Source organism: Mesocricetus auratus, unplaced genomic scaffold, assembly GCF_017639785.1.
Source record: "Mesocricetus auratus isolate SY011 unplaced genomic scaffold, BCM_Maur_2.0 Super-Scaffold_100010, whole genome shotgun sequence".
NCBI classification, from domain to species: Eukaryota; Metazoa; Chordata; class Mammalia; order Rodentia; family Cricetidae; genus Mesocricetus; species Mesocricetus auratus.
The window spans coordinates 21,016,466-21,037,279 of NW_024429194.1; the positions used below are offsets into that span (position 1 = coordinate 21,016,466).

The 20,814-nt window shown below is 47.3% G+C and overlaps 1 protein-coding gene across 2 annotated transcripts in view; it reads right to left on the reverse strand.

Moving 5' to 3' along the window:
* Positions 1-15,653: 15,653 nt before the first annotated feature.
* Positions 15,654-20,814, reverse strand: part of Sh3bp4 (SH3 domain binding protein 4) — an 80,029-nt gene continuing 74,868 nt past the window's right edge. For both annotated transcript variants that reach the window (XM_005082224.4, XM_040753062.1), the window contains exons 4-5: positions 18,129-18,317; positions 15,654-17,507 (exon numbers count right to left, since the gene is read on the reverse strand). In XM_005082224.4, the coding sequence (XP_005082281.1) occupies positions 17,283-17,507; positions 18,129-18,317 (414 nt within the window). In that variant the 3' untranslated portion in view covers positions 15,654-17,282. The remainder of the gene's footprint in view (positions 17,508-18,128; positions 18,318-20,814) is intronic.

Consider the following 20,814-nt stretch of genomic DNA (forward strand, 5'->3'; position numbering starts at 1 on the left):
CTGGGAGTCACCAACAAAGGCGATAAAAGCCCTGTTGCCAAGAATTGGGGCCATTTCTCCCTCGTGCGGGGGCAGCCCTGAGTCACGGCTATGTAGCTTTTATCAGAGAAAACTCCCAGAAAACAATGTCCTGGGTACAGTTACAGCCCAGAGGGCAGTGGCTATAAGTGGGACATGGGACTTGGATGGGGTGGGGAGGCGGAGTCTGCAATGGCTGAATGGTTGAATCACCACAGAATGCATTCCCCACTCCTGCCTAATAATGCACTCTCTAGCCTGGTTTCCACCTCGTGTCTTAGTGCTGAGTTAAAACCAGACCCGTCCTCACACCTCAATGCTCCTAAGAATGTGCTGGAAAGCTCCCCACCCTCCGCCTCCATTCCCAAATCCATCATCATTGCTTTTTCTATGTACCTCCCAGTGGGTCTACTGGGGATCCATGATATACATTGCTCCATTAAAAAGAAAGATAATGGTCTTTGTTGAAGTCCCTTTGTCTTCTCCAGGTTACCAGACTCGTGACTCCTCCTACAGCTTCGAGAAAACATAAGTACATTTTATGTTTAATCAGAGATCTCTTGTCATCTGAATGTCTTGCAAAATAAGACCAGATATTGTAAGCGGTTTGTTTGTTTTTGAGACAGGGTCTCTGGATGTAGCCTTGGCTGTCCTAATACTCTTACCACACTAGCCTTGAACTCACAGATATCTGTCGCGTCTGCTGCGCGGCCTGTGTCCGAGAACGTGCGGAGGGTGTTGGGGATTGACAACACAGAGACTCGTTCAACGATGTAAAGAAAACTTTAAGCAGGCTCCAAAAAGGTTCAAGAAAACTTCCTAAGAAAGGCTCCCACCAGAGAAGCTTCTGCTCTCTCCTCTACCCTGGCTGGTTCTGCTCTCTCCCCAGAAACTGATCTGGGCGTGGCAGAAGGGGCGGTTAGTCTTTGGACAAGGTCGAGGTCAGGGTGGTTTCTGTAGGCAGGCCTTTTCCAGGAACTTAATGGCCCCAGGCATTGTATTGTTTTTAGCAAACATGTCTTTAGATTGTCTTACAGCTGCCAACTCCCAGGCAGAAGGGGAAGTGGGTCTCTGCTCAAGGTCTGGTGTTCCCACAATTCACCCCTTTTTATTTTTAAATGAGGCACTCCTGGCTTAGGTCAAGTAGGGTCACCCTCCCTTTCCCGTCATTGGGGGACCTTGAACCCCTGTCTTAGGCGGGAGGGGTCTTCCCCACAGGTGGCCCGTCATCAGAGCACCCCAACTTTAAATCATCTGTAACCAACCTTCATGGCTATCGGGATTGCCATGGGCTAGGCTAAGCAATACTTGGTTACGGATCTCTTGCCTCTGGGACAAGGCACGTTTGAGCCCGGCATAAAGCCAGAATGCCTACCGCCACTGCCACCATTTCCAGGACCCCCATTGACATAGCGCCTCTCCATCACCGTACCCATCACCAGATCTGGGCCATAACATTCTACCAGCCTTCGTCTGTTACAAGGGTAACCCACACGTGATTTACATTCTGTTACAAGGGTAACCCGCATGTGATTTACATTTACAATTTGATAAAGTTTACAATAGTTCCAAGATCTGCTCAGGAAAGCATTTAGAAAGTGCACTTGCACAGATACATTAGGTACAATCATTGATGTTACACATGTAGCATCATGAAAAATATGAACAATAGGCTTGTTGCACTATCCACAGAGCACCAATTTGTTCCTGTGGTGATGCAGTTTGTTGATTTAACGTCAGCTGATTATGCGACTTGAGTCAAAGTCTCCTTTTTGTCGCATTAGGACAAGTTGCATCTCTCTAGAAAAATACACTGGCCTAGTCGTGATTCCAGAAACAGGAACCATCAAGTCTGATATTTCAAGTGACCATGTCCTGTTCAATTACTGAAAAGAGGCTTTTGCCCCTCATCACAGTCCATACCATGTCCAAATGTTTTAAATGGGTCCTTTTTTCTCTATTGGCTTCACGATGAAAACTCATGGGTCCGGAAGGTTGATGCAGCAGGTCTGTTGAGAAGCTGGAAATCTGGAACCGACTGTTTTCTTTCTTTCTTGGGCTCTAGATTCGATGACAGCAAGGGTCAGAAACACTGATTTAGGAGATCTCACTCAAACTGGCTTAGGTAGACTCCCATGGTCTCAGGTCCAGTTTTTCTCTGCTCCATGCCGAAGCTTTTATTCTTTTCCTACAAGAAAACACAAACATGCCCTCGACCCCAAATTAGGGTCTTCTCCACTGTTTAGTGCATGGATGTCTCCATTTGACCTGAGCAATAGTTGCTCAAGTTCCATCATGCCAGAATCTGTCTGAAGCTCACTGGCATTCACATTATAAAATTTTTAAATGAGGAGTGTATTATTTGATGAGTCATGTGGGGACTGGGGACATTATTCCCCCTTTTTTATTTTCTAAAAAAAAAATTTCTTTTTTGAACTGTTGAAGCTGGACCATAACAGTAGAAGGATTTGTCTACCCTCCTTGGTTGACTATCTAGGTAAATTGGGATTACTACTTAGATTTTTTGTAGATGCCCATTAAAAAGGACATATCCATTAAATATTTCCCAAAAACTTCTGAAAATCACTCAAAGATTGTAAACTATACTGTGTCCAAATAACTTTTGAAAATTATTTGAAGTCTGTGAGCAGTCTTTCCCAATCTAACCTGTAGAGCTCTCACTAGCTGACAAGGCCTCATTTGCATCTTAAATTTTTCTGTAAAAACATTAACAGACTGGCTGGATGTTCCTTTTGTCTATATTTAAAGCAATCTAGGTAGCTTCTTAACTATTTTTGAAGGGATTTAAGTATCCTTTTAATCATATAAGCAGTTCACACTCATGCATTCACAATCACATTTCATACATACCGGTGTGGCCACACCATACATTCAGAACATACATGCATCTTTCAGTCATCCTTTTCTCCTAGGTCATGATTAGTCTGTTGCAATGAAGCTTCCTTAATTGAAATCTATGTAAAAGAACAACTCCAGCCAATCCTTGAACTAAAAGGGTTAAAAAGTCCTGTATGTTCTTCATCATTCCTCCATTTGAGCTACAGTCATGGGGTACAGCCGTACCTACTCCTTGTAACTGTAGATGCAAGGTAGAGAGGCCAAGCTTTTGGCCAAAAGTTTTTAGAGATGACTCACAAAATAGAACTTAAATGTAAACAACAATTTTTCATTCCATATACCTTTGTCTTTTTCTTTACTTAATACCAGTACCTCTTTACTATTACAAAATTTTTTTTCACCCATTTTTTTTTCAGGGTTTCTCTGTATTGTTTGAGGCTGTCAGTCCAGCCTGGCCTCGAACTCACAGAGATCTGCCTGCCTCTGCCTCCCAAGTGCTGGGATTAAAGGCGTGTGCCACCACCGCCCAGCTTGTTACCAATTTTTTTTTTCTCTGTATTATTTGGAGGCTGTCTTGGAACTTGCTCTATAAACCAGGTTGGCCTTGAACTCAAGAGATCTGCCTGCCTGTGTCTCCCGAGTACTGGGATTAAAGGCGTGTGCCGCCAACGCCCGGCTATTCACCCATTTTCAATCCAACTTTCAACCCAGGATGTTCCCTCATGCAAAAAGCCTTAAGATTTACACAATCCACCCTCCAATTGAGGGCAATCTCTGGGTTCCCCTTTTTCCCAACCTTAGTGTCAGGCTAAGGCCTAGAGATTTAATCCAATACCCCCTCCAACTGAGGGCAATCTCTCAGGGTCCCCTTACTTTCCTGACCTTTGTCAGGCGAAGGCCTGGAGATTTAATCCAATCCACCCCCCAACTGAGGGCAATCTCTCAGGGTCCCCTTACTTTCCTGACCTTTGTCAGGCGAAGGCCTGGAGATTTCATCCGGTACCCCTAGCTTGGTACCCCTTTTTAACACATCCACATAGCCTTACTGGCTAGCCTTTTAGATCTCTCAGTTCCCCTTTACTTTCCTGACCTCAGTGGATCAGGTAAAAGACTGGAGATTTTTTATTTTATTTCTTATTTTACCCTTTTTTTTTTTTCATTTCTTTTTTTTTTCTTTCTTTCTTTTTTTTTTTTTTTGAGACTGGGTTTCTCTCTATCCTTTTGGAGGCCGTCCTGGAACTTGCTCTATAGACCAGGATGGCCTCATTCCTTCCTATCTCTGCCTCCCGAGTGTTGGGATTAAAGGCGTATGCCACCAACACCCGGCTCTCTGAATATCATAGCAAACATCCTCCCAATCTGGGACATTTAAGCCTTCCCCAGTAATGAACCATGGGCTCCCTCGTTCAATCCATTTTAAAAAGCCTGCCATGGTTGTAGTCCCCTGTTCTTCAAGCAACTTTTTTACGTGATACTGTAATTTAAACTTCCAGGGACTATTTCCCATTGTTTCTTTTTCTATTTTCCTCCATCTGTCCCTAGCTGGCAAAAGGGATGACCCCGTCCACTTACCTCGCTTTCACGATCTCGGTGGGACCTCCAATTGTCGCGTCTGCTGCGCGGCCTGTGTCCGAGAACGTGCGGAGGGTGTCGGGGATTGACAACACAGAGACTCGTTCAACGATGTAAAGAAAACTTTAAGCAGGCTCCAAAAAGGTTCAAGAAAACTTCCTAAGAAAGGCTCCCACCAGAGAAGCTTCTGCTCTCTCCTCTACCCTGGCTGGTTCTGCTCTCTCCCCAGAAACTGATCTGGGCGTGGCAGAAGGGGCGGTTAGTCTTTGGACAAGGTCGAGGTCAGGGTGGTTTCTGTAGGCAGGCCTTTTCCAGGAACTTAATGCCCCCAGGCATTGTATTGTTTTTAGCAAACATGTCTTTAGATTGTCTTACAGCTGCCAACTCCCAGGCAGAAGGGGAAGTGGGTCTCTGCTCAAGGTCTGGTGTTCCCACAGATATCCCCCTGTTTCTGCCTTCCAGAGTGCTGGTATTAAACACTAGTGCTGCCGTGTCTGGCCTTTGGTAAACATTTACATAATGCAAAGAGAGGTAGTGTATGCTGAATACATCTTGAAAACAATCCTATCAATAACTATGGGAAAAGTCTGCCTGCTTGAAGTACCACCACTGAGGGAGGGAGAACTATGACCTCCTCAAAGTTCACCAGTAATATTTCCAGCAGAATTCTGGAATATACTACATGCGTGACAAAACCAAGTCCCTTTGATTAGTGTCAATTTCTGGCTTTGATTTTGAGACCTTTTATATCTGAAGTATTCATTCTCCATCAGCAGGCTCCTCTAAGTGCTAAGGAGACATCTCCACTGGAAACCCTCCCTCTCTTAAGCCTTGGTTTCTCAGTAACCTATGCATCCTCTAGATTTTCTTGAAGCACAATGAAACTCGAAGAACAACTTCCTGCACACGCATGGCCTGGGTCTTCACTGTCCCTAAGGCTCCATAGTCATGGTCACCATCATGCCTCATTTGGCACCGGACAAATGCAGCTATGATTAATGTACTGGCTAAGTTTTATGTCAGCCTAACACAAGCTAGAGTGGTTTTTGGAAGAAGGAAACTGAAGTGAGAAAATGCTTCTACCAGATGGGCTTGTGGGGAGTTTATTTGATGGGTGATTGTTGTGGGAGGGTCCAGCCCACTGTGGGCGGTGTCTTAAGAAACAGGTTGAGCAAGCCATGAGGAGCAGTCTAGCATGCTGTACTCCTCCATGGCCTATGCATCAGCTCCCGCCTCTGGGTTCCTCCACTGCTTGAGTTCCTTTTTTGACTTTGGAATTGGAGACCTTTTTTAAAATATGAAATAGTCATTCTCCATCAAAAGACTCCTCTAAGTGCTAAGGGGACACGTGTGCTGGAGACCCTCCCTCTTTCATAAACTATTCATACTCTTGATTTTCTTGAAAAACAATGAACCCGGAAGGGCAGCTGCCTGCCCACATGTGGTCTTTAATCTCCATTGTTCCTGCCCTGATTTCCCTCAGTGGGGAACTGTTCCCTGGATGTGTAAACAGAATCAACCCTTTCCTCCCCAAGTTGCCTCATCATCACAGCACCGTATCTAAAACAACTAACAAGGGAAGAAGTAACAGAAAGCCGACTCAGTTCTGCAAAAGAAGCTAGAGGCAAAACACATTTCCTCTGGTTTTGGTAGCGTATAGCTTGCATGTACCATAGCGACGCTAGCCATCAGACCATCTCTATGTATTTTGTACAAATCTAATACTTGAAAAATGACAGTGTCTCCCACGTCCTGGGAATGGTACACAAATCCCCTGGTCTGTGTGAATTATTTTTAACTAGGTCAAGCACTCCGGAGTCTCTGGCACACATTCCTCACCTCTTCTGTTTTCAATTTCTCAACTCATCTGTCACATGGAGAATGTGATAATTAGGGTTATATACGGGTGCCGTGGAAATGCCTTAGTGAAGGGCGGTCCGATCTTAAGTTTTTAATGCATACTTACATTCTTAAGAATTCATTGGCTGCTCAAAGAACCTGACTTCACAAAAACGCTTAATTCTGAACATGGGTTTGTGTGTAGATGTCAATGTCACAAATCGCTATGCTGACTTCTCAGTGTGGACTTTACCACAAATTTATCCTGAACCTGTTTTCTTCCCACTAGGCTGGGAATCAAACAGGAAAGAGACTAAATTCTCTTTTTCTCATAAACAAGAAGGCAGGCAACCGGGCTAGGGTTGCCTGGCAACTACCCGCATCCCCACCCCACCCCACCCCATCTCCTGATTGTTTGGATGTGAGGGGCCAACACTCAGAGAGAGTTTGGCCACTCAGAGCTGACCTGAGTCTCGGGGCTCCCCACTGTAACTACATCTGCTGTTCACACCCTGGGTGCAAGCTGCTTTTGCACCAGGAGTGCAGAAAAATATGTGGGTGTGTGAAAACTAAAGCAAGCCCTTGCTATCCCAATGTGCGAACCTCAGCTGCACCGAGCATATGCAATATTACAGCAGAAAGACCAGAGAACCAAGACCAGCAGACACAGAACTTTCTAGAAACTGTCTCGTTATCCCCCACCACACAAAACTTACACCTGTTCAACAAAACAAAAAGCACCACCAGGTGCACCCAAAGGTCTCGGGCCATGAATATCTAGCCTCACTTTCTTCAGAGCAGTTGCCTGTCATGGCTGTCAATCATCCAAGAACTGACCATGTTCTGGCTGTCCTGTTCACAATGTGGGTCACACCAAGTCTCTCTGAAACAGAGGCAGAAGGCTGGGGAAACAGAGGAAGGGACTTTAGCTTGGAAAGGGCACCAGGGAAGATGCCCTCAGAGGAGACTGACCAGCAGGGTTGAACCAAAAGCCAACGATCCACAGGCCACCCAAGGGCAAGGGCTGACTCACACTGGAGCTCCTGAAAGGATACCCCCCCCAATGTTAAATAACCAGGAAATATCTATAACTGTCCTTGTGAGGAAGGTACTTCTGCAGCCAGCCTGCCAAGCACTGAGGAAAACTGTAAACTGCCAGTCTTGTGCGACACCGTCACCTTATCCCAGTTGGGACACTTCTGCCAAGTCACTTACCTGCTCCTGCAGCTGCCGGCTTCTAAACCAGAGCTCCACACAGTGGAAGCTGGTCAGGAGCGTGCATTTAGCTGCAAGGGAAGCTGAGAGTCTGTTTTGAGGGGTCCAGATATAACAAGTGTTGGCAAGATGCAAGGCACCCAGTAGGCATGATCCAGGCCACAGAGAGCCACGCATGGCTCAGGGGGCCATGAAGAACCAGCTGTGCTCCACATCCCTCCTGTCAACCAGTGTCAGCCCCCAGATAAAACGCGTGCCATCGCCAAAAAGGATCTTGGGATTAAGACCAATTTGCCAAAATGTGTTTCAGTGAGAGTTGCAGTGTGATGTCAGAACTCTCATTTTATGTGTGCAGGCGGAAGTCACACAGTGTCCTCAGTAACCTGCATGGTGGCACTCTGTGCCACCAGCTCCTCCGCTGGAGACAAGGGAGCAAAAGTGGCAGGTTAAGCAGAGGAACACAGGCTAATTTTCAGAAGGGCCATTCTGTTAGAGAATGAGCTGAGGGGACGGTGTGGTAACTGAGAGGGAACGGAAACGACAGTCGTTGACGTTGAAGCCTGAAAGCCCTGTGATTGATAGATGTGACAGCAGAGTCCTGCATCCCACTTGCTACTCGGGCTCTCTTTCCCGTCTAAGGTCTTTCAGCTTTGTCTTCAGTCTTTCAAAGCGAGCTGGAGTCCCAGATATATGACGCCCCTCATATTAATGTCTTAGTCGGATTTCCTCCCCAGCCTCAGCCTCTGGCCTTACTGCCCTAGCTTCCCAGGAAATGCTGTATTGATGCTGGGTCCCCCAGTCCTGGGACCTTGCTACTCTTTCAGAGACCCACAGCCGCCTGTCTAGCGGAGCTGTGGTGGAGTGGATTCTCCTCCGAGTCCTCTGTGGCTCTCCTATTCCTGAGCCTCTCTGCCCAAACCCGGTCCTCCTCTCACCATGGCTGCCTCTCCCTGTGAGCAGAGCTGTGTCTGAGGTGGGAGGCCGTCCCCCCTCCCAGGTGTTCGTCTGGCTCATTCTTTGGGGAACGACTATGACAAAATACTGAAATCTTCCTCACAGTGCTGGAGACTGGAAGTTGCTGGTTAAGGGGAAGGTCTGGTCTCTGCTTCCTGCATTGGTCCTGGATGTCCCCACAGGATGAGAACAGAGGAATGAGTGAGTTGAATTCTATGTGAGGAGCTCCCATGATCCAATCACTCCTTAAAGACGATGAGTACTATTCTGTTTGCCATTATAGTTCGCATCTAATTTTTTAAATTTACTATTTTTAATCATTGTGTGTGTGTCAGAGAGAGAGAGAGAGAGAGAGAGAGAGAGAGAGAGAGAGAGAGAGAGAGAGAGAGAGAGAGAGAGGAGCCCATGGAGTGCAGAAGAGGATATCAGATCCCCTGGAACTGAAGCTGCAGGTGGTGGTGAGCTGCCTGATGTGGATGCTGGGAACTGAACTTGCGTCCTTTGCAAAAGCAACATGCGCTCTTAACTAGAAGTCCATCTCTTCAGCCCACACCTGAGTTAGAATGATTTTTTTGAGACGGGGGTCTCATTATGTAGCCCACATCAGCCTCAGATCTGTAATTCTCCTGCTCAGCTTTCTGAACAAGATCACAGGCACAGACTGCAGCACTTGGCCTAGCATTTGAAAATTTGAGCAATGCTGAAGCCACAGCACATCATACCCTGCTTTCATTTGCCATTTACTTATTTGCTTTTTGCATATGTTTAATATGCATTCACGTATGTGTTTGTGTGTGAGCTCGGGCATGTGACTGCTCCCGGGTGGAAGGTGGCTTTGCCTTTCATTTGAGATGGGAGTCCCTTTGCTGTGCGCTGCTGAGTATGCCAGGCTAGCTGGCCCGTGGGCATCTGTGGATTCTATACTCTCATCTCACTGCAGGAATGTCTGTTACAGACATGTTACTGCACACAGATTTACATGGGCTCTAGGGAGTCTTACATTTTTGGTTGTGAGCCTAGCCTTTAAAGGCTGAGCCATCTCTCCAGCCAGGGCTCTTGGGAGACAGGATTTTTCTATGTAGAAACGTTGGCTGTCCTGGAACTTAATTTTGTAGACTAGACTGGTCTCGAACTCACAGAGATCCGCCTGCCTCTGCATCCTGCGTTCTGGGATTAAAGGCATGGGCCACCATGCCCAGCTGGCTCTGGGGATTCTAACTCCAGTCCCCACACGTATGTAGCGAGCACTTTACCCACCGAGCCGTCTCCCCATCCTTTTCTCTCAACCTCTGAAAACCAACATCGATGCTTGCTTCCTTCCCTGAGCCACAGTTACTCCACAAAGGTTGGGTCAAAGCTCTTGGACGTGGGAGTGTGTGTGTGTGTGTGTGTGTGTGTGTGTGTGTGTGTGTGTGTGTGTGAATGTGTGTGTGTGGGAATGTGTGTGTGTGTGTGGGGTTCCACACTTTTAGTCATCAACATAGGCACCGCCTTCATGGCACCCATGAGGCTTGACGTGTTGATCTTCAATTTCCATCCTACTAAAAATTTTACATGTGTTTTATTTTGTGCTTACATGCATGAACTCAGGTCATCAGGCTTGGTGGCAAGTGCCTAGTGAGCCATCTAGATGGCACCCTTGCTTTTAATTCCCTCCGAACTGTTTAAAACATTTTTTATTGTGTGTGTGTGTGTGAGCGTGTGTACACCACCTATGTGCAGGTGCCTGCGAAGGGCAGAACAGGGTGTTGGATCCCCTGGAACTAGAGTTACAGGCATTTGTGAGCAGCAGTGTGGGTGCTGGGAACTGAACCTTGGTCCTCTGGAAGAGCACTAAGCCACTGAGTTATCATCTCTCCAGCCCCATCTTGAAACTTCTTTTTTGACCCAAAGGTATATTGTCATTTCCAAGTATTTGGAGTTTTTGTCAGGTGACTTTTGTGTAGTTACCTCTCAGTATCTGCAGGGGGCTCGCTCCAGGATCTGATGACTGACACTCAGATCCAGGTCTCTTCTGCAGAATGGGCCAGTAATCCTAGTTGCTCAGGAAACCGGCTAGGAGGATCATAAACACAAGGCCAGCCTGGGTAATTTAGTGAGACCCTGTCACAACACAAAAAATTTAAAGGCCTAAGGAGAAGCCACTGAATTGCCTCAGTGGGCAATGGCATTTGCTGTCAAGCCTGATGTCTGCCCTAAGTTAGATTCCCTGGACTCACATGGTGGAAAGGCCCATATCCCTGCAAGTTGTCTTCTGATGGCCACAACTGAGCCATAGCACATATATCCACTGACAAGGAAACACACACACACACACACACACACACACACACACACACACACACACACACACACACAGAGTGTTGGTTAGGGTTTCTATTGCTGTGAAGAGACACCATGACCACAACAACTCTTATAAAGAAAACATTTAATTGGGGTGACTCACAGTTTCAGAGGTTCAGTCCATTGTCATCATGACAGGAAACATGGAAGTGTGCAGGCAGACTTTGTGCTGGAGCTAAGAGTACTACATCTTTGCAGGCAACAGGAAGTCAACTGACAGTCACACTGAGAGAAGCTTGAGCAAAAGAGACCTCAATGCCTGCTCCCACAGTGACACACTTCCTTCAACAAGGCCACACCTCCTAATAGTCACACACACACATACACACACACACACACACACACACACACACACACATGCTGGAAGGACTTGGAGAATTTTCTCCATAACATAGTTTGCGTGAAAACTGGGTGTGGTGGTGCAAATCCCAACACCTGGATGGTGGAGGCAAGAGGATCAGGTGAGCCCAGGTATTGCTTGAATACATAGTGAGTTTGAGCCAGCCTGGGGGTACATGAGAGCTTGTCTCAAAAGACAAATGTTTGAGGTAGGCACTTAACTCTGCTGACAGCATGCCAATCCCCTTGAACTTGGCTCCTGTGTAAGACCTTCCCTAAAAGAACTGACCGTCCCCTGCTGGGATACCCTTGAATCCCCGTGTTGGTGACAGGCACTGTTCAACACACACTGGCTCCATCTACCCTCAGCACACAGGACCATAGGATGCACTCTCAGAAGTCTGTGGTTGCCTTCTGAGATGAAAAACACACTCAACACTACTCTCACACACATATATGTACACACACACACATACACACACATAAGAATGTACAGATATTTTAAGCAAACCAATTAAAATGGAAAATTAAGAAAAATGACTTTAGACACTTAAAATGTCACCTCATATACCAATTAATTTCTTTAAGTTCCTTCTCTCCCATTAGGCAGAATATTAAATTAGAGAATTAAAAAGTTAAAGAAACCACCCTTTCTAGCCTGGAGCAAAAAAAAAAAATATAAGAGATTTTAAAATAATGTGGATAGCTGGATAGCTAATGTGTGTGAAGACAGGTTTCTTTAGAATGAATGGTGGTTTTTTTTTTTTGTTTTTGTTTTAATGAGGGGAAATTGTATTTTTATTTTTATCTTTTTCATTTCTATCAAGAGTTTATATAGGTAAGGGACTATTGTTTTAGACATTCCAGGGACTTCTCAGACTTTTATGTCTGTGAGTGTTTTTGTAGATGTCTAAATGCTCAAAACATTGAGAATCTGATGGGATGAGACCTCCATTATTTTGTATGATTGGATAAAGCCTCCATCAGTGTGTTCTCTAACGTGGAGGAGACCTTCCATTACTATTTTATGTCTGGTTAGGTGAGACCTTCATCAGCGTGTTGAGTGTCTAATGCTAGCGAGACTTCCATCATTGTCTGGTTGGGTAAGACCGACCATTGTGTGCGGTGCTGAGATTTTGAACCTCTGTGGTTAGTGTCTGGTGCAGATGCATGCTCTCGCTAGGTGGATAAAGATGAATGTGTAAACTCTTCAATCGTGTCATAATCTTTGGTACTTATATGTAAAGAATGCCTTTCTTTGTTCTCCCAGGCTTTATTTTATGAATTTATATAATTCCGAGGTGTCTCTTAGCTTCATCAAATTGTCAAGGGTTCCATGGCACAAAAAGCTAATTGAGTTCCTTTCAAGCTAGTTTACAAAACATCACATTTTGTGACACCATCGGGTACCAATTGAAATGTTTCCTTTGTGCAACTGTTCTCGGGATGTACTTTGCAAGGTTCTTTGACCTCTTCGGATTTGAGCCAGTTTTGATGCATTCATGATTCAAGTTTCCACTTGCTTTTATGCTGGCGGTAAACATACCATGAAGACCCTATTACCCACTCCAATAGCCGCATCCATCTCACAGCTTAAAATGCATTTTCTATTGTAGATAAGAATGACTCCGCCATGCAGGAAACATCTTGGGGTTTAGAGACAGACAGGTCTGCTGCCGTCAGGAGTTGAGTGTGTAACCTGGCCAGATGGAAGGGAAGGTAAAGACTGTGCAGCAAGAACTCCTGGAGCCTGGAATCCCAGCTGCTTGGGAGGCTGAGGCAGAGGAATGCAGGAAGTGCACCGCCTTGGCTCCACCGGGAATTCCAGGATGACCTGGGCAGGTTAGAATCTGTCTTAAAAAGTGAAAAGACAGCTTAGATGTTAGGTCAGTGGCAGAGTGCTTGCCTCGAATGGGTGAGGGTCTAGGTTTGATCTCCAGTAACTCCCCCCAAGCAAGGAAGACTCCTGTGTTCCATCCGGGGAGAACAGAGGGAGTAGGAACTGCACAGGAAGCAGGGTTTCAAGCATTTGGAGGAGAGGGGAAACGGGACAGTGGTGAGAGCAAAGACCTCACTTCTAGCCACGTTGCTGGCTGGTAAGACCTGGTTAGAACTAACCAGGAAGGTTCTGTGATCAAGTTTGAGTTGGGTGTTGAAAAAAGAATTACAAAAGAAATTACTCAGTGAACATCCCACTGGGGGTGACAGTGGCAGTCAGGTGGCGGTCAAAGCAAGATTTTACCAGGAGTCCATGGTGGCATCTGCATTTAATCCCAGAATTTCCAGCACTCAGGAGGCAGAGGCAGGTAGACTTCTGTGATTTCCAGGCCAGCTTCGTCTACAGAGTTCTAGGACAGCCAGAGCTGTTACCCTGTCTTGAAACACTCCCACACGCCACCCAAAAAAGAACTCATCCCCCACTTGGAATAAATGGAAGCTTTATTATTTTATTTGTAATTGTGCACGTGCGTGCGTGTGTGTGTGTGTGTGTGTGTGTGTGTGTGTGTGTGTGTGTGTGTGTGTGTGTGTGTGTGAGAACGAGAGCCTGTAGAGGCCACGGGTGTTAGCTCCCCCACAGCTGTAGGTGCAGGTTGTCGTGAGCTGCCCAATTTGGGTGCTGGGAAGTAAACTCTGCTCTTGTGTAAGAACAGTATGCACTTTTAAGCACTGAGTCATCTCTCCAGCAACACCTCCCCGCCTTTTTTGTTGTTAGTTTTTTGAGACTCTTTACCAGGTAGACCAAGCTAGCTTTGCTGGGCATTGGTGGGAGGCAGAGGCAGGTGGATCTCTGTCAGTTCGAGGCCAGTCTGGTCTACAAAGCAAGTTCCAGGACAGCCTCCAAAGCAATACAGAGAAACACTGTCTTGAAAAACCACAAAAAAAAAAAAAAAAAAAAAAAAAAGAGTTCCACCTGTCTCTGCCTCCCAAGTGCTGTAATTAAAGGCCTGTGCCATCATGCCTGGTGCCTAGATTTTACATCTTCTCTGTTTAGTATTTGGTCCCAAAGGGGACTGATTCCCAAACTGCATCTCAACAGCTGAACCAAAACACGGCTTTTCTCAAAGCAGGTTGGAAGGAGGGAGAGGGCATGCAGACTTGTGTGGTGTCCAAAAGCTAAACTGAGTTGAAGTCCTGCTACCTGTGAGTTATTTGAATTCGAGTCAGTACAGATGAAACTTTACATTAGATTATGATGGAATCTAAATCCAGAGATCAGTGTCCTAATAATGAGCGAATGAACTAATTAGGTCATTCCATACCTTCATTTTAGACTTTCTGGTCTCCACAAAGGCGAGAGGATGTACTTCTCACGTTCTGCTGAGTGTTAGGGCTGCTCTGGGAGTAAAATCTTTGCCTCTGGGCTGGGGGGAGCGGATGGTTAGGTGGCACAGCACTTGCCTGGCATTATGAAGGCCCTGGGAATTTCCATGCTTAGCACTAGGAAAAAAAATCCATTTTCCTATTAGCCAAGTGTAACTGGTAAATTATGAGGCCGTATGGGACTATGTCTTAACTACAAAGTGAGTGAGCAGTCTCACTCACCCTAAAACAGGAACAGGCTTATCTGAGCTCACGAATTAGGTGCTGATGTCCAGGACTGATTGCTATGGAGCCTGCTGAAGCACACATATACAGTAGGGGAAGGATTGGCAAAGGAGGCCATTTATCTCAGGGCCAGGTACAAAACAAGAGTGAAGAGCCTAGCCTCCTCCCACCAGGCCCTACCTCTTAAAACGCTCCGCTTCTACCCTCAACAGCGCCCGGCTGGGGACAAGCCTTTTACTCCAGGGCCTGTGGGGGACACTTAAGATCCCACATAGTGTATTTAGAATTAACATAGGTGTAGCAGGTGGAGGAGGCTGAGCTCACAGGAGGCTCTGGCCCATTTGACAATCCCAGACTATGCAGACTCGGCCTCCCATCCTATCTATGCTGAACATGTGTCCATGCTATAGACGCCGTTTCCAGGGGTGCCCAGTCTTTGGTCCAGCTGGCTCCTATTCAACCTGTCTATTGATTATACTCTCTCAAGGGGGCTCACCACGAGCCCGGCTCCTCATCACCTTCAGCTGGGGTTGGTCCCAGAGCTGAAACTTATGGCTTCATTTTTCCTGACAATAGGAAGGGGACACCCAGAAGAGGCCTCCACTGCTGGCTGCCACCAACAGGCCCACAAAGATGACTAGCACACTCAGAAAACTCCTGGGTCTTGAACTCGGTGGTAAGGATGGTAGGTACTAGTTCCAGGTAGTAGAGACCAGGCACAAGGAGAGATATAGGCACCTGCCTGCTTCGTTTGGGTGCCATGGGTGACAATGACTCCCATTTGGTTGTAATGAATGATCTACTCACTCAGGAGCAATTAAATTAACAGCAAGAGAAAAAGTCCCCTACACCAGCTGCCACACTCAGGGTGACTGATCTTTATGCTGGGTTTTATTTAAAGTCTCGCTAGGCACAGAAAGACACACACACTCACGCACACGTACCCCAGTTAAAATATCCAAATAAAATTTACTGCAACTTTTGTAGAATTTAATTTGTGTGCTACAAGACTTCTTGCATAGGAAACTATTCAAAGCCCCTGAGGAAAAATATCAGTTGTTTAAGGTGCAACTGGTTTTCTTTCTTCTTTGGGGAAAAAGAGATGTTTATGGATAAACGGAGCTGCAGAATGACGCACATGTCTATGGCGATGGGGAATTTGTGTGATTTGGTTCATGCAGCATTAATACCTCCGGTTTACTGTTAAGCCTGTTGGTATGATGTGTCTGAATCAGAAGCTACAGAACATTTCAGCTCAAGTCGGGGTTGCACGCTGGTCAAATGAAGTCATTAACTGTGCCAGGAAAGCAGACGGAGGGCAGCCCCTGGAGACAGACAGCTGGAGTCCGGCCCATTGCCAGGATCACTTAACTGCTGATCTTTCTGGTATGAGTTCTGCTTCCTGTTTCCTCCCCAAATGCCACAGCTACTGTGTGACCTGCCAGCCTGAAGTTGAAGACAATCCCCTGCATGCTTCCAACTCTCCACAGAGCATCACTTAGGGACGGAAAATGCTCCCTGTGCCGACACGTACACTGCTGGATACTCCCCTTGTACTATCATTCCTAAGGAGATACAGACGCACCAGGAAGGACAAGATTAAGTGTGGGAGATGAAGTGTGGAGTTTGGCAACGGCAGATGACACCTCAGCACGTGACATCGCCTGGAAGGTGACTGTGATGGACTCAGGAGGAGTCATGGGCCACCAGGCTGTAGCTGGGTGCTGGGACTTTCCTCTCACCTACAGAGGCAGAGCCACCACGAGGGAGACAGCGTTCAATGTTCTCAGGGGGCGTGGCGTTGTTCCTCTGAATGCAAACTGCATAGACACAGGGCTCACAGGGACCCCAGTTCCAGCTGGTTTCTTATTTGTTGGCAGAATCTTAATGGCACGGAGCTGCCACACGGGGGCTTTGCTGTTCACCAAAGCACACAGATCATCATGTCCTGTGGATGGCCACTGAGGACAGCAAGGTAGGAGAAGAAAGGAAGGGTGGAACTGTGGGCATCCTCAGGGCCCACCTACTGAAAGCCACCAGGCCCCTGGACTTGCCTTCTCATAGGTGATGAGTGGAAAACGTTCGCACAGAGCAAACTCCTTTCCTCTCTGAATGTCGAAATGCAAAGTATGCCTGGGACTCAGAAACACCCGTGGCCTTTAAATATCTATATACACCTGGAACATAATTTATAAAGGCCTTTGAAGAACATAAAAACCTCAACAGCGTTCGCCTTTACTAAGGTGATTTTTTTTAAATAACTTTTACAGTCCATTACAAAATTAGATACCACCTTTCTTATGTCCTCTCTAGTCTCTTGTTAAAAAAGGATTTTTAAATTTAAACATACATTTCAACAAATAGAAAGCAACACCATTGGCAAACAACGGGAAGTAGAAAGCCCCCGGGACCTGCCCCTGGAGAGAGGGGAGGGGCAGAGTCAAAGGTCCTCAGTCCCTCCTGGGCGTGGCTGGCAGATGGGGCTCTGCCTGAGCAGCCATCGGCCCCCTGCACCACCTGGTGATGGCACGGCCCCCTTGTGGACAGATGATGGTCGGAGGGTCCCAGCTCTGGTGAGCAGTAGGGAAGGGTCCCACTCAGATCACAAAGTCATCGTGGTCTGCGGGGCTGAAGGCTGCTGCCCTCAGGATGTCCAGCGAGTTCACCAGGATCAGGGTCCCCGTGAGGTGCTTCCAGCGCCTGGTGATGGGGTTTTTCATCTTGTCCAGGCCTATGTGCAGCTCCTGGATGACATCCCTGTAGCTGTCCCCAATCTGGTGGCTCCAGGTGAGTAAGAAGTCATAGGCAGGTTTCCACATGGCCTGGGTGAAAAGGAGAGAAAGCAAGGTCAGAGGACAGTGAGCTACATTTAGTCAGTCACTCCTATGACACTCGCTGGGTGTCACAGTCACAGCAGCAGGTGGACCCAGCCGTGCTGGTCAGCTTACAGTGGGGAAACGGCAGTGTCCATGCGTATCTGAGTCACCGAGTATTAGAAATTGATCATGCAGAGAAAGCCCTTGGGGCTGGAACTTCCTGCTTCCCTGTTTTGTGAGTCTGAATCGGCTTCCAGGAACACACCAGAGTCACCCTCCACAAATAAGCGGCAGGACTTCACCATACCCACCTTTGCCTGAGTTAGGTAACACAGCAGATGTTCAGCCACTATAGTGGGACACCACGCCCCCCCCCACTTCACTCAGCAAGGGAGGGCAGTCCACCCTTCCTGGTTTGTGGCACAGCAGCCCTGATGTCTTCTACACCAGGTTCTCAGGACAGGATCCTACAGGTTGGTGGCTCCCACCCACCCAGGGCACAGTCACTTCACCTCATCTTACGCTCCCAGAGTGCTGGGAAACGTATCGTTTATTATTGTACCCCACGAGTCCCAGGAACTTCAGGGCAAAGTAATTAAGTAATCAAAGGGTTGGAGCCCCGCTCACCTCACTGTCCACCACCCCATTCCTGTCTCGGTGGGGAGACTCATAGGCATCCATCTGTTGCTTGGAGACCTTGGCCAGCTTCTCAGCCAGTTCCCTCCAGCGCTGTGCCACCTCGACGGCTGTGGTCAGGAGCACAAAGTCCTGGATGAGTCTGACCACCAGGCCCTGACAGTCCATTTTCAGCAAAGCCTGGGAAGATTAAGTACAGTGTGAGGCTGGGGTAGGCTTGGCTTTGGGGGAAGGTCAACCTGTTGATGATGCTCTTTACCCCAAGAGTTCAAGGCTTGGCACCCTAGTACCATCCATACGCAAGAGGAAAGAGAAGGCTTACGGGGTGTATGGGTTGGCACTGTCCCCAAAACTCATGTCCAGTGTTGGTGCCCATAAAGATGGCTCTACTCCATCTTGGCTCAAGGGCAGAGAGTTCAAAACTGTCCTTAGCAAGTCATAAGACGTAAAGATCAAAGGCGTGGCTACAGTAGGATGCATGATCTTGGCCTTGGCTGTCTTATCTAAACAACAACAGACCTGGTCTGAGGTGTGGTTACTCCTGACCTTCAAGGCCAGGTAACGAGAAGCTGAATCTAAGGTGTGGTTACTGAATCCTTGGAGAAATAAAGAAGAAAAGACTGTTTGCTCCATATGCTTGATGCCTACGTCTCTATCTTTCTCTTTAGCCTTTCTTTAGTCCACCCTCCCCCTCTCAGGTAAGAACTGTGGGCTGCCCGGCTGGCTCTGACTGCAGCCCCGCAAAGACAGCGTCCCACAGTCCAGGACCCCTGACAGTGACCTAGCTTGGGAAAAATGGCCTTTTCAGATATAACAGGACAAATAAGACCACACATGGCAGGCCATCATGGCTAATGTCCTTACAAGAGCCCCCCACTAACAAAGTAGGGCTGGGCTGACACTCTTTTTCCAGGGAAAGTGAGTGGTGCTTCCAGCGATCAGAAAGTGAGTGGTGCTCCCAGTCACCAGAAGACCTGGTTCAAGTTGGCCAAGCACATCTGTTGGGCAGACAGCAAGACATGCTGGCAGACACTAAGCAGCTGAGTGCAGAGTCCCTCAGCCAGGGATGACACAGGCAAGGCAGGTCCCAGTTTCTGGAGGCTCTTTCCATGTTGCTGGGCACATGACACCAGGAGTTGAACCAAGTATGGTGTCAGAGCGGAAGGGTTTTACCCCATTTTAACCACTTAGGTTTTTCACACAGTGGCTGACTAAAAATTTAGATTTTGATACCTGGAAATAAATTGTTTCTAAGAAAACTAAATGTGTTTCTGTTCCAGAAGGAAAAGGCATGCTCATGTACATAGTCACGTGTGTGGGAGTGGACGTGGTGGTCGGGTGTCAAGTTTAAGTTACGTCTGACAGGCTGTGAGTGGAGGGTTAAACTATGGCAGGAAGGGTCCCCTCAGCTCTCTGTGTTGCCCTGGAAGAAAATGCAAATGAACACAGGGCAGCAAGTCATTCAATCATATCCAACAAACCCGAGCGGCTGCACACCTGGCTGCCCGGCTCCGGAGGTGGCCTCATGTTCTAGGTAACAGAGTGCGTCAAAATCACCTGCTTTGGATTCAAGTCACTCTTGGCACGAGTCAGCAAACCGGCTCTCTCCCCAGGGGCTCCAGGCATAGAACACAAAGGTCCTGGGAAATTCAGGCCACTCTCTGGTCTCTGAGGGGTCACTGCTGACCAAGAGAGCACATGGCCAGGTCCAGGCCGCTGAGCCTTCATTTCTGGAGTAGCTGATGGCTGACTAGGCTAGTGATAATGTCAGGGATGAAGGTGTCTCATCTCTCCTGCACACCATTCAGCCTTTCTCACACCACTTCTACTGAGCCCAGCACTGGCTGTGACCCAGCCGCTCATACCACACAGTGTGTTTGAGCGCCTTCTCCATAAGGGTGAACTTGGAAACACGTTAGTTCCAGCAACGGGAAGTGCACCTCAGGATTCCAGCTCAAGGGTTCCCAACCCTCATATAGCTTACTCAGGTATGCACAGGTGTACTGGAAAATGCCGAAGGCATTAAAATACAATATGGGTTTCAGATAGAATTTTGCTAATACAAGGGAAGGGACAGATTTAAATTGTGGCGTGTAGGTCACATAGTCTCTGTCCCAACTTCACAGGGGGCAGGAAGACATTGCCTACAGCAGCTCTTCTGGTTTTATTTCTGTTGCTGTGATAAACACCTGATCAAAAGTAAGATGGGAAGAAAGGTTTATCTGGCTGACAGTTCCAGGTTATTACTGAATTGGGTTGTCAAGGGAGGAACTCAACTGGCCTGCCACATCACACTCACAGTCAGGAGCCGAGAGAAACAATCGTGCCCATCCTGTCTGTTTAGTGCTTCCTACTGTTTTATACAGCTCGGGGTCCCAAGCCTAGGGAATGGCACGGCCCACAGTGGACTGGTTCCTTCTACATCAATTATCAGTCAAGACGGTCCCCTGCAGACAGGACCACAGTTTTTCTTTATAGGCACTTTTAAGTTGTGGTAAGCTGACTTTAAAATTATCCATCAAGGCAACCGTAGACAACCTGGAGGTGAAGGGACATGGCTGTGTCACTGTAAGATGTTGTTTACGGTAACAGTTGGCCACAGACCAACAGGCTACTAACCTGTTTCTACAAGCCCTTAGGAAAATACGGTAAGCTGGTATTTGTTTTTTTGCTGTTG